Here is a 14,525-nt window from a genome sequence, read left to right as displayed (position 1 = left end):
TACAGATACCGCACACACATTACACACACACTACAGATACCGCACACACATTACACACACTAGTTACCGCACACACATTACACACACTACAGAAACCGCACACACAAGTATTACACTACAGATACCGCACACACATTACACACTCACACACTAGATACCGCACACACACTACAGATACCACACACACACTACAGATACCGCACACACATTACACACACTAGTTACCGTACACACATTACACACACTACAGAAACCACACACACATTACACACTCACACACACTAGATACCGCACACACATTACACACACTAGTTACCGCACACACATTACACACACTAGTTACCGCACACACATTACACACACTACAGAAACCGCACACACATTACACACACACACACACACACTAGATACCGCACACACACTACAGATACCACACACACTACAGATACCGCACACACATTACAGATACCGCACACACATTACACACACTAGTTACCGCACACACATTACACACACTACAGAAACCGCACACACAAGTATTACACTACAGATACCGCACACACATTACACACTCACACACACACTAGATACCGCACACACACTACAGATACCACACACACACACACTACAGATACCGCACGCACATTACACACACACTACAGATACCGCACACACATTACACACTAACACACTACAGATAACTCACACATATTACACACACTGCACACATTACACACACACTACAGATACTGCACACACAAGCATTACACTGCAGATACCGCACACACATTACACACACTACAGATACCATACACTCATGTTTTACACACTCACAGACTACACACACACATTACACACACACACACACACACACACACACACACACACACACACACACACACACACACACTTCTGTGGTGCAGAGCAGGCTGATGTCCATGTGCAGCTCTTCAGGTTCTCCTGCTCACAGCAGCTCTGTCCCGGCACCTCCCCCGGGCTCTCCTTCTCTGCCGGGAATGGAAGCAGAGAGATCAGAGCAGGAGATAATGTCACCGCGCTGACTCTGTGCTTCCAGTGAAAGTTAGGGAAGCAGTTTCGCAGGCAGTTATTACCTTTCAGCTTGCGTGCTGCTGTTCTCTGCCACTGTTCTCTGACGCTGGTACTTGCCACTCAGCCAGCATGCGCCGATCGAGCGGCCCACTACAAGCATCGGCCCTTCTGGCATTTGCCCGAAGTGCCCGATGCTCAGTCCGGCCCTGAGGTCCCCCAAAAGCAATGTGAAAGACTGGTGGAAAGCATGCCAAGACGCATGAAAGCTGTGATTAAAAATCATGGTTATTCCACAAAATATTGATTTCTGAACCCTTCCTGAGTTAAAAAAATTTGTATTGTTGTTTCTAAATTATGAACTTGTTTTCTTTGCATTATTTGAGGTCTGAAGGCACTGTTTTTTTTTTTTTTGTTTTTTTTAAATTTTGACCATTTCTCATTTTCAGAAAATAAATACAAAATGTATTGCTTGGAACTTCGGAGACATGTTGTCATTAGTTTATAGAATAAAAGAACAATTTTACATTGTACTCAAAAATTATACCTATAAAGAGAAAAATCAGACAAACTGAAAATTTTGCAGTGGTCTCTTAATTTTTGCCAGAGCTGTATGTACCCCAAAATTATGCCATGCCAAAATACAACCCGTCCTTCAAAATACAAGCCCAAAATACTTTATCAACTGAAAAATAAAAAAAGGTAAAAACATCACAAATGAATACAAAAAGCAAAAAAATGGTGAAAAGTGACATTCATTTAAATTTCTGGTGCTTTAAAAATCACACTGGTAAAGCCGATGAGAAGGAAATTAGCAAACCCTGATCCTACATGGAGCTACAAGGGCTCCTTAATGTAAGAAAGTGTGCCATGCTGTCTGACCGTGATTGGTATGGCAATAAAACCCTGAAGCCTTTCAGAACCGGGATTTATAGGTAATTATTCCGACCCTGGCAGTGTGTTAGAGACCTCCTCGTGTTGAGACTCCATCTACACTACTTATGCTTTCAATGGGTGTGTTGTGTATTGGAATTCGCTGCACATAGCCGGCGTCCAGAATTTATCATCTGGGATTTTCTTAATCAAATCTGACAAATCAATATTAGACTGAGGAGGACGGAGGTTAAGAACAGAAGGGAGAATCAAAACACTTTCTTTGTGCCTCATTGAGCAGTAAATATATATTGGCGCGTTAGACCTTTTATTGATTCCTCTCCATCCCAAGCTTATTAATGCACTGTGACATTTTGTGTCTTTTAAACCGCGATCTCGGCTGTAATTATACATAACCTTTTGTTTTTCAGCTCCTCCTATGAAGAAAATGAGGACCGTTTTAAAAGGGGACGATGTTCTTCTGCAATGTGACCTCCGCTCTAATCTGGCTAAGCCACTGTGGTTTGTAAACGTCTCAGAACCACTGGACAGTGATGACGGCCACCTTAGAGTTGGCATTGATGGGCTTCTCATCACCGATGCTCTTCTCGAACATAGCGGTGAATATAGTTGTTACTCTGAAGAAAGCGGATTGCAGGCCCTAGTGACGTCATATAATGTCAGCGTTTTGTTGGAGCTACCAAAAGGGAAGATCTCCTCAGAACCAACTCCAATTGTCCAGTTGCCAACACCTGCACCTCAAGGTTCTTCCAAGTTGGAGTTTGTGTACATTTCCATAATTACTATCCTCGGAGGGCTATGCCTCGTCCTGACTATTGTGTTAGTCTCTATATTTTGCCAACAGAAAAGAAAAGGTAAATACACCACAGGCGGCTCCAGAATAAATGCTGTAGAGCTCCAGACCGTATCATCAAACTTCAAAGACAAGTCAGAGGAGATGAACAATTATTCTGACGGCTGTCTACAGATTATTCCCGGTGAGGCGCCAACTAGTCCTCCAAGCAAAGCAAACCCTCCTCCTCCACCGCCACCACCACCACTGCCCTCAGAGTTCACCAACGGGATCAGCACCCTTCCCAACATGTTGAGAAAGATGAACGGGAACAGCTATATGCTTTTAAGACAACATGACGAGGCAAGCTCGCCATTGTATAATTCCTTCACGGAGGAGCTCAGTAAAATCCTGGAGAAGAGGAAACATACACAGCTGGTTGAAAAGTTGGATGAAAGTTCTGTTTAGCGATGAACTGATAAGAGACAGTGATATAACACAATGCTACCTCAATGAACATCCCTTTTTAAAAAAATTAAAAAAAATTATAATTTTTATTTTTTTCTTTTACTCATGCTTTTCTCTATTTTTTATTTATATCAAACAACACTGTGGAAGTCTTTGACTTTTACATTACAAACCTTTATCTGAGGAGTACCTGGGTTCTCCGCTGCTGTGAAGTGTAAGCCCTAAGATGGACATGTACAAGGAGACTTGTCTTCCTTGCCTGGAAAATCCCGCTCCAGTGTGTTGTGGAAGTGACCAAAGCAAAAGAAGAAGAAAATAAGACCTAATAAAGGTAGGATAGCTACTGTACGCAAATGCGGGGGTAATTTTTATTCAGTGACTGAAATGCTCTTCTTTACATTTTGTCTTATCCTAAAAGATGTATGTTGCGAGACGCAAGAAAACATGATTCCATGACGAGATGGATATGTGCTATGTGGGTCTTTGTGTGGAGTTGGTACGAATCGATTCGGCAGGAATCTGCCACCACTATGGTGGGAGACGTGAGAACCACCACGTATCTGACTGGATCCACTGCTCTTGTTTTGATTAGTGAACCAGCCAGAAAATAGGCCGAGCTCTTGGCTCCCGACCAGCAGCCACAGAATACTGTTGTGGTCAATGGATCAGGTCGTGCAAATCTATTCACACCAAGTCTAGTGACCACCCATTACTTGCTATCTGCGTTGTACCTTGTCAGGAGTTTTGCTAGCACATCGTGAGATTGTGTTTGATTTGTGAGAAATGAAGGTCCTCAACCAAATGAAAAAAAGGTAATGAGTAGTGACGAGTGAACGTGCTTGGATGAAGTGTTATCTGAGCATGCTCGGGTGTTAACCAAGTGGCTTCTTCGTGCTCGAAAATTGGTTCAAGTCCCCTTGGCTGCAGGTCTTGTGTCATTCGACAGCCATTACACATGCAGGGATTGGCTGTTTGTTAGGAAATCCCTGCATGTGTTGTCTGTCGAACAGCCGCAAGACAGGCAGGTGCGGGGACTCGAACATATTACATGCCGAAGTCACTCGGTTAGCACCTGAGCATGCTCGGATAGCACCTTATTCCAGCACGTCCGCTCATCACTCGTAATGATTGACCCTGGACACATCCATACCTATTAAGCGTCTGTTCACATTTGCATCAGGACCCTCATTAGAAGCCTCAGTTGTGACCATTGAAATGATAGATATTCCAGTGAGGACCCCATTACAAAATTACTTGCTCTTCGGTCACCATTTGGATCTGTTGCACAACTCATTCAACGCCGAACAAAAGCCACTACATAGATGTGACCACCGTTGTTTCTGCATTTCTGTTTATCTCCTTTTTTTTAACCTATACCGGAGGGCCAGGGGCACACGTAAATAACTTGGGGAAAATGCACATATTTCACTACTAGGGAAAATTGGGCACTTTTTACTATCAGTCAGTCATACTAGGTGATCCATATCTGCTAAAGTATGAAGTTTAGAGAAAAGAATGCTGTTCATTTATTTAATAGTCTTCAAAACTAGTGATATGAGAGAAATTGGTGATCATGGGGGCAAAAAAGGTGTGACTGCTTCAGTACAGAAGATATCTCGCGTGTATAAGATGACATCACTTTGCAGCCTTCATTACACTGCATTTTACTTATTCATCACCTCATTATAGAGCTGTTTTTTATTACAAGCTCGCAGGGGGGCAAAATGCAGCACTTGTGACTTTTGCTGAAGCAAAAACACAGCTTAAGGCAGAAAACTGACTTGGTAGATGAATCTCCTCTTTGGGCAGTTCCACCATCAGTTGACTGGTTGAATCCCAGCGATTAGTTTTTAGGGTAAGTTCACACAGGGCGTTTTTGCTGCGGTTTTTTAATGCTAATTTTTCAGCTGCTTTTTACAGTACCAGCAAAGCCTATGAGACTTCAGAAATCTCATGCACACACATTGGTTTTTTTTTGTCCTCACGATTTTGTGCTTTGCTGCGTTTTTTGGACATAGAGCATGTGACTTCTTTCAGCGTTTTGCAGCGTTTTTCACCCATTGACTTGAATGGGTGTCAAAAAAACACTGCAAAAATTCAGGTGTCATTATTTGCTGCGTGTTTGCTGCTGAAAAGTCAAGGACATTAGCATGGGCAAAGAGAAAAAAAATGCACCAAAAATGCACCTAAACATGCGTTTTTGCTGCAGCTTCTTTCCTGCCAAGATCAGGTTTTGCTGCAGAAAAAAAGCAGCAAAAACGCCCTGTGTGAACTTGCCCTATTCTCATTGGAAGCTTTCGCATAACTAGTGTAAGTGTGATATCTGGCTCTAGAAAGTGGAAGCTATGACTCCACTCCCATTGACTTGTAGCGGAGGCCTACTGGCACCGTACAGGTTCCGTTGGGTTCCACCAAGGTTTTGTAATCTTGATGGGAAAAAATATATATAGATTTTATTTTTTTTACAGAATTTGTAACAGCGGCTCAGAAATGATTTGTTGTGATTCCTGTGTCATCCATTGACGTCAGTCGGTGACCATGTGATACACTGAAGTGTCCAGCGTGAGAGCGGATCTCGGCTCGGGGATTTTGGCTAATACAAGGGGTCTCGAGTGGCGTCAAGAGCTCTCCACTGTTACCATGCATAATAGGATTAGCTAGACATTCAGTGCTTTCTATCAAAGTATATTATTTAGTAACCTTGACAAAATTTATATTTGGAGTTTTCACCATCATGCATTGCCCTAACGTCCCATGGCCCAATCCATTAACATCACATCTTATGATCCATCGTTCACATACTCATTAACCGATTAATCTGTGAAACCATCAGACTGATCCTAAAAATATTCGTGAAGCCCAGGGAACATCCTACATCACGTTCTTACTTGACATTTCCGTAACAATGGACTAAGTGTCTTCTTATCTGGGTTCATGCAGGCACAATAACGTACATTCACCATCAAATAAAGAGGGTTTTGAGGAAACCGCTTTTGGCAAAATGCAACGTTATTGTTCTAAAAATTCAAATCAAATCGACTCTGATTTAAAGAAAAATTTCTTATTCTCCAGGTTTCATAAAACATTTAACATTAAAGGGTTTCCTGAGCAAGCCCTTATCCCTTCATAGAAAATGTTAACAGGCGCTGTATTTAAAGGCTCTTTGACCCAAAAGACCTTCTCCAGGACGTTTCCTCTACTTGTCATAAACCTTAATCATGGAGCCGTTTTCCGTAGTTGATCAATACTAGATTTTTAGTATATGATCCATATTATATTAAACCTATTAAATCACTGTATATTACACGTCTGCCTTGGTGATGTCCTTCATTCGGCAGGTAATAATGTTTTTATGTAAGTCAGTTTCTTTCCAATATCGCCCAATCCCTCCTCTCCTGCTAAGAAAAAAAAAAAAGTGAGACTTCAATTATAATCATTGCTTTTTGGACCTCTTCCGAGTCGAGTAAGCTCTCAGAAAGATTGTGTTGTGAATTAGGTGCTTTACTCCTTATAAGGTTTTGCAGAGATTTTTTTTTTAAAGAGATGGAATGAGTAATCAATATGCTGGCTCTTTACAGAGGAGGAACCGCTTTGCTTTATGCATTTAAGCTTAATTTGAGTGATTTTTATGGATGATCTGCACAATTCTCCCACGCATTTCACCTGACCACCAGAAGTCTCAGCCGGAGGAAATCTGTGTAATCTTTAGGTACCCGTACACAGTTATCCCCCATACACATAAATATTCTGCTCAGCCGAGCGTTATATAGAAATATGGGGAGAGTGCAGTAAGCCATCGCCAGACTCACCCGGCCAATGCAGAACAAAACTATTGGGTGACCGAATTCAAGCTACCCAATCCGCATCGATGGTTGGGTGGTCCTCTTTAGATGGTTGACCAAAACTGGTGAGTTTGGCCAACTTTTATCCAATGTGTACTGGGGCCTTATTATCAAGAGACCCTTCTAACAAAGAGGGGTTGTCTAATCAGTGATGAGAGAGATATTTATTTCTCATTTAATTAAGGATAGCTTCACACTAATACAGTGCTCTCTGCCCGCGCACTATGTCTGGATTTCTGTTAGAATCCCCGAAATAAAAGGATTCTGATGGTAATGGAGACAGAGCCCCGATGGAGCCATTCACTTCAGTGAAGCCAATGGAGTCACGGTGGACACCCTGTGGCCTCCGACCTGGCAGTATTGCTCTTTTTCAGACTTGTGTCTGGGGAAAAAAAAACAATAATGCCAAGATTGAGACCAGAGAGTGTTCATTGAAATGAATGGGTCCGTAGGGGTTTCTGTCCTGTTTTTGGGGAAATCTGATAGAAACCTGGACCCAGTTGTCAGCGGAGCTCACTTTGTTAGTGGGAACCTCCATTAAACGGCAGCTCAGGCAGCATTAACATTCAGGATGGTGAAAATATAACCCCTTTGCCGAGTACATTTATCTCTTGCTGACTCAGCCTCCATAGCCCATATGCCTAGTCTGCATCTCATACTTTTTTTTTTTTCCTCTCTCCCCGGCTTGGATTGTGTACAGCTCAGAACAGTCCTTTGCATTTCAATGTCATTTATCTGTTGCTGGTTCAGCCATGAAAACAAATTACTGTTCTCTAGAAATGTGCCCAAAGCTTAACAAAACAGGAACTTCATGTCACATTGTGAGTAGTGTTGAGCATTCCGATACCGCAAGTATCGGGTATCGGCCGATATTTGCTGTATCGGAATTCCGATACCGAGATCCGATACTTTTGTGGTATCGGGTATCGGTATCGAAACAACATTAATGTGTAAAATAAAGAATTAAAATAAAAAATATTGCTATACTCACCTCTCCGACGCAGCCTGCACCTTACCGAGGGAACCGGCAGCGTTGTTTGCTTAAAATTCGCGCTTTAACTTCCTTACGCGAAGTCCCGGCTTGTGATTGGTCGCGCGCCGCCCATGTGACCGCGACGCAACCAATCACAACGCCGGAACGTAATTTTAAAATCCTGAAGGACCTGAAATTACGTCACGGCTTGCTGTGATTGGTTGCGTCGCGGTCACATGGGCGGCGCGCGACCAATCACAAGCCAGGACTTCGCGTAAGGAAGTTAAAGCGCAAATTTTAAGCAAACAACGCTGCCGGTTCCCTCGGTAAGGTGCAGGCTGCGTCGGAGAGGTGAGTATAGCAATATTTTTTATTTTAATTCTTTATTTTACACATTAATATGGTTCCCAGGGCCTGAAGGAGAGTTTCCTCTCCTTCAGACCCTGGGAACCATCAGGAATACCGTCCGATACATGAGTCCCATTGACTTGTATTGGTATCGGGTATCGGTATCGGATTAGATCCGATACTTTGCCGGTATCGGCCGATACTTTCCGATACCGATACTTTCAAGTATCGGACGGTATCGCTCAACACTAATTGTGAGTGCCAATTGTGCGAAGCGTTGTCTTCCAATTCTTGGGGTTTGTTTGAGCTTATGAGATAGAGAATTAGTTCTACTACATCTGCCAAAAGCTTCCAGCACCAAGAATAACTTCCCATAGGGGATCACTTGGGCAAGGTTTGGATACTATTTATTTGAAGGGAATGACCAATTGTCCCCATAAATAAACAGGTGTTTGTCCACAATATTCTATTGTTGCTTTAATTCTTTATTCTATATTGTTTCTTTAATTTATGAAATGTATAGAGGTCCTATCATCCCTGGTGGAATGGGGAGTGTAGTTATAGTGGTTTGAATTCTTAAATTTAAAGGAAAGTTTAGTTTAACTTCAGTTACCGTTATGCATTCCATATTCTATTTTTCTGTTCTGTCAGTAGAAAAGAAAAAAGCAGAAAAATTAAATTTAAGCTCCCATACCACGACTGACACCAGCAGCCCCTGACTGACCCAATTAACCCCTTCATGACCTTGGGATTTTCCGTTTTTCCGTGTTCGTTTTGCGCTCCCCTCCTTCCCAGAGCCATAACTTTTTTATTTTTCCGTCAATTTGGCCATGTGAGGGCTTATTTTTTGTGGGACGAGATGTACTTTTGAAAGACATCATTGGTTTTACCATGTCATGTACTAGAAAACGGGAAAAAAATTCCAAGTGAGGCGAAATTGCAAAAAAAGTGCAATCTCACACTTGTTTTTTGTTTGGCTTTTTTGCTAGGTTCACTACATGCTAAAACTGACCTGCCATTGTGATTCTCCAGGTCAGTACGAGTTCATAGACACCTAACATGACTAGGTTATTTTTTATCTAAGTGGTGAAAAAAAATTCCAAACTTTGCTAAAAAAAAAAAAAAAAAAAAAAATTGTGCCATTTTCCGATACTTGTAGCATCTCCATTTTTCATGATCTGGGGTCGGTTGAGGGCTTATTTTTTGCGTGCCGAGACAGCATTTTTAATGATACCATTTCGGTGCAGATACGTTCTTTTGATCGCCCGTTATTGCATTTTAATGCAATGTCGCTGCGACCAAAAAAAACGTAATTCTGGCGTTTCAAATTTTTTTCTCGCTACGCCGTTTAGCGATCAGGTTAATGGTTTTTTTTATTGATAGATCGGGCGATTCTGAACGTGGCGATACCAAATATGTGTAGGTTTGATTTTTCTTTTTTTATTGATTTATTTTGATTGGGGCGAAAGGGGGGTGATTTAAACTTTTATAATTTTTTTATTTTTTTCACATTTTTTTTACTTTTCTTTTTAACTTTTGCCATGCTTCTATAGCCTCCATGGGAGGCTAGAAGCGGGCACAGCACGATTGCCTCTGCTACATAGCAGCGATCTGATGTTCGCTGCTATGCAGCAGAAAATCAGGTGTGCTGTGAGCGCCGACCACAGGGTGGCGCTCACAGCTGCCGGGGATCAGTAACCATAGAGGTCTCAAGGACCTCTATGGTTACAATGCAGAAGCATCGCCGACCCCCGATCATGTGACGGGGTCGGCGATGCACTCATTTCCGGCCGGAAGCAGAGGTTAAATGCCGCTGTCTGCGTTTGACAGCGGCATTTAACTAGTTAATAGGCGCGGGCAGATCGCGATTCTGCCCACGCCTATTACGGGCACATGTCAGCTGTTCAAAACAGCTGACATGTCCCGGCTTTGATGCGGGTTCACCGCCGGAGCCCGCATCAAAGCGGGGCTTCTGACCTCGGACGTACTATCCTGTTCGAGGTCAGAAAGGGGTTAATAGGGTCTTTTGAGTAGTTTCCTATAAGTCTGTCATTTTAAGCAGATGTAAACAAGGCCTATATTGTTCACTGTACTTCACACTTTTGAAGTAATACTAGCTCTGTCTATTTTTCCCCTAAAAACACAAAACAAAATAAACCTGGGACCAAAAATATGCTTTTTTTTTTTTAAAGTGAATATGTGCTGCTTACGACAATCTGCATCTTCAGTACTCGCGAGTTGCATCTCTTATTTGCATCTATTGAGCATACATGCAGCTTTTTTTCGTTTTACGAGAGTGCTAATTTGCATACTGCAGCTTCCAAATCCAAATTTTCAATCTATCAGGTTTTTGCTATGTAAGGCCCCTTACTATCAGTTTTTTGCCGTCCGTCACAATCCGTTGGTTTGACGGATCCATCGCAGATTATGAAAAACTGATGCGACGGATCAGTTTTTTCGCCGAATTCGACTTGCGGATCTGGCTAATTGGATCCTAAAAAAATCAGAGCCTGCTCAGTCTAAAAAAACTGCACCCGTCGCCAGATTCCGTCATTTGACGGATCCGGCGCCCATAGGTTTCCATTCTAGCAAAATGGAAGCCTATTTTTTTCGACGTACACAAAAAACGTTACTTTGTCCGTTGTCTCCGGCCGCCGGACAAACAATTTTTGACGGATCCGGGGACGGATGGCCTCACGTTTCATCCGTAGTTCGCCGGATCCATCAAAAATTGTTTTTTTTCAAAATTCAATGGATTGTGACTGATGGCAAAAAAACTGATGTGTGAATGATGCCTTATTAGTGATGAGCGAGTGTACTCGTTGCTCGGGTTTTCCTGTGCACGCTCGGCTGACCTCCGAGTATTTATGACTGCTCCGAGATTATCTTCATCGCGGCAGCTGAATGAAAAAAATTTAAAATGATTTGCGATGTGTCTTTGCTATTAGTCCATAATATAAATATTCATCAAACTGATGACTTATACATTTTTCCTTTCTCAAGGACTTGCATACAGTATTCAACCACAAGATGAGAGAACTGAAGAGCGGAGATGATCATAAAAATGGAAGCCTGCGCCAGCAGATCCTTTTATTACGAGGAGATGACTATCCGATTATCCAGACAAGAACACCGTGCAAATAACGGCATCTGCGATTAGGAGCTAATTATCCAAGATGGTCGGTTAATGGCGCCAGCTGTCCTCTTAATACCTCTGGGGTGACTGCACTCACTTTAATGTGCGAATATTCCACGAAGGCAAGATGGAGATGTATGCACGCAAGCAGGATTTTACTCCCAAAAATGCACCTGGATCACATCTCATCTGTTTTTTTTTTTTCTTTCTTCTTTTTTTCTTCCCCCGCGTTGCTCAAAATCCTACAAAAGCTGAATGAAGCACTTTAGCTGGAGCGATGATTTCTAGGACTATGATGCATCCATACAAAATGGAGGATTATCAGTGAACTGATCTGTTGTTACTACTACTACAACGGATCCGGAGTCTTTTGAAGGCCTCATCATCCGAGCAATCATTCCTGCCGTTCTGAAGGGGCGGCCTAGGCGGTCTCCATGTTCTCACTGTTTGTGTGTGGTTTAATAATAATCTAGAATATCGGTATCGCTTGTTTCAGCCATGTTTGCCTGCTGTCTCCCATTGCGTCTCTCATCTCACAGGAATGGGTATAATTTCCAAAGGCGATTATTGAATAACGCTTTTTTGTGGGCATATGTAGCTGAATGTCAGATCACATTCTCCTCAGGCCATCTGGGCTTAGTTCAATTTAAGAAATGGTGCCTAGTTACGCATAGCAACCAACCAAAATTTCCACTTTCCTTTTGCCCTGTGAAAATAAAATGTGTGGTTATGGGCGGCAGAGGCACTTCTTCTTTACTAGCAGTGATAAGCGAGGCCTTCTTTGTCCCATTCATTAGTGCCGACAGGTATAGGGGGAGATGCCATAGTGACCAGTCGGGTTACGTATTTGTTTGCCATCTTCCCCTATCCTGTCATGGTGCCCTGCTATGGGTGTCTTGTCTGTTGATGGAGAACATTTTCTATAGGCTAAACTCACTTATGGTAGATGTAGGCTGGAGCTATACGGCGACATTGGCCACAATATAGGTCTGTGGGTTACAAGCTACCGCAACAATCAAGTCGGAAACGGGTTGGATTTTTTGCCAATTGCTTGCCACACTACCTAGCCAGTCTGAATTCGACCCCATTCATGCATTATGTTTTGATATGACAGCGGCATACAGAGACTGGTGTCATGGCCAAAGTCACCTTGTAGTCCCGACTAATGTTTGCTGAACCCGCCAATATCGACAGGTTCGGCCGACAGTCTATTGTGTATGACGGCCACCAAAAGATATCGGGGGAGGTAATGACCCGACGTGTTTGATTTCTGACTGCCGATCCTTTTGTTCTTGAGGAGATAAGCCGTCAGCAGAGATTTGTGGTAGCGGTTTTCACACAGAGAATGTGGAAGCAGTCAGCAGAACGAATGCTCCTGTGTATGGGAGAGACGACTAAGGTGACTGCTGGCCGGACGGCTATACTATGGCGTCTGCTGGCAGAAACCTGAGGCTGACACTTATTCTCCTGCACCTCTCATGCCAAAGATCCGCACATAATTCTCAGCTCCTGCACATGGAGACCACAAATACGTGGCATATCTTCCAATAGAATAGCAGATGCAGAAATGTCATGCTTCGGATTGTTTCAGATTCGAGTCATTTTTGTTCAGAATAATCACCGAAATCTGACGCAATGTGCACGGGGCCATAGAGTTTCAATTTATATTTTGCACCCATTATTTTGTTTAGTTATTCACACTACCCTCAAATACTTGGAAGTGTTATATCTGTACTGGATGCATTCACAAATGTTTTTTTATTTGCTTTTAATATTAAGTCACATTGAGTTCCCAGTAGTGTAATATTATCTGTTATTTCAGGATCGTTTTATTTTATAACTATTATTATTATTGTTGTTTGTAATGAATTGAAATTGAAACTAGAAAACACAAAAATAATTTATGAAGACTGCAAAAAATGCTTAATTGAGATGAATACTATATTTTTTTAAATAAAATTTGACATTTATGGACATTGTAAACTACGCATGTAATACTATATTTCACTGCAGCGGCTGTGATAAAACCACTGTCTCCCCATTTAAATGGAAGTGATCATCAAAAAACCTATTGAATAAATCATGTTTTTGTGTTAAATGTACTTTTAAAAATGTTTGTGTTGTTGTTTTTTTCATATCACAATCTTTATTAAAATTAATATCAATGTTGCAATTTTCACACCGGCCAGTGGGGCATTTTTTTAGACTCCTACTTCCTGTTGTTTCAGGAAATAACACATGCACATTAACCACAATAACAGACCCCGCCCCTCTTATGTTTTGAAGTGTCTAATGTGCGTGTGCAGAGGTCATTGTGAAGTAAGGGGGAGCAGCGTCAGCTGTGACATCGCCGTCTGTGATTTATGGAACCTGTAATATCAGTCTGTATTACCTGTATTATCAGCTGTGTATATAGATATTCTGTCATTGTAATCCTTACTTCGCTGAACCTCCTATAAACTCTTAAGAAAAGACAGGAATTAAGTCTAAAAATGCCCCAGTGGTCAATGTGAAAATTTAAAAAGTACTAATTTTGTTTTTTTAATAAAGATCATGATCTGAAATGTGATATCATATTTGTGACAAATCCTCCAGCAAGTAATGTGATTTATGTGGACCATTCTTGACCTGCCCAAACAACCAAAACCCATCAGTGAGAATTGTGATAAATGCCTTTTTTCTTTAGATGTTTGCACCAAAATATGCAATAACAAAATTAACTATAGCACTTTGCTTTGTTTTGCTTGTTTTTTAATGCATTTTTACCTCTTTTGGTGCATGTTTGATTTAGATTTAATGCAGCATTTTTTATGCTTTTTTTTAGTGCAGAAATGCTTGGATTCTGCACTTAAAAAAAATTCACATAAAAAAAAACAAAATTTTTTGTCTAGAGATAACTATAGGGAAAAACATACCAAAAATTGACAGTTCAGCAGCATCTTTAAAAGCACATGAGCATGAGTTTACATGAAATCGCATCAACTTTTTTTTCAGGGAATGCATCAGTTTTTCTGGGCAAGAAAACGGTGGTGGAAAAAAAAACCC

General features: G+C 41.7%; 1 protein-coding gene across 1 annotated transcript in view; it reads left to right on the top strand.

Moving 5' to 3' along the window:
* Positions 1 to 13,581, top strand: part of SEMA4G (semaphorin 4G) — a 228,030-nt gene extending 214,449 nt beyond the window's left edge. Inside the window, exons 15-16 of the mRNA XM_077258634.1 lie at positions 2,352 to 3,512; positions 11,348 to 13,581. Coding sequence (XP_077114749.1) covers positions 2,352 to 3,181 — 830 coding nt within the window. The 3' untranslated portion in view covers positions 3,182 to 3,512; positions 11,348 to 13,581. The remainder of the gene's footprint in view (positions 1 to 2,351; positions 3,513 to 11,347) is intronic.
* The last annotated feature ends 944 nt before the right edge of the window (positions 13,582 to 14,525 follow it).

Source organism: Ranitomeya variabilis, chromosome 4 (genome assembly GCF_051348905.1).
Source record: "Ranitomeya variabilis isolate aRanVar5 chromosome 4, aRanVar5.hap1, whole genome shotgun sequence".
NCBI lineage: Eukaryota > Metazoa > Chordata > Amphibia > Anura > Dendrobatidae > Ranitomeya > Ranitomeya variabilis.
This window is presented reverse-complemented; position numbering and strand designations above follow the sequence as displayed.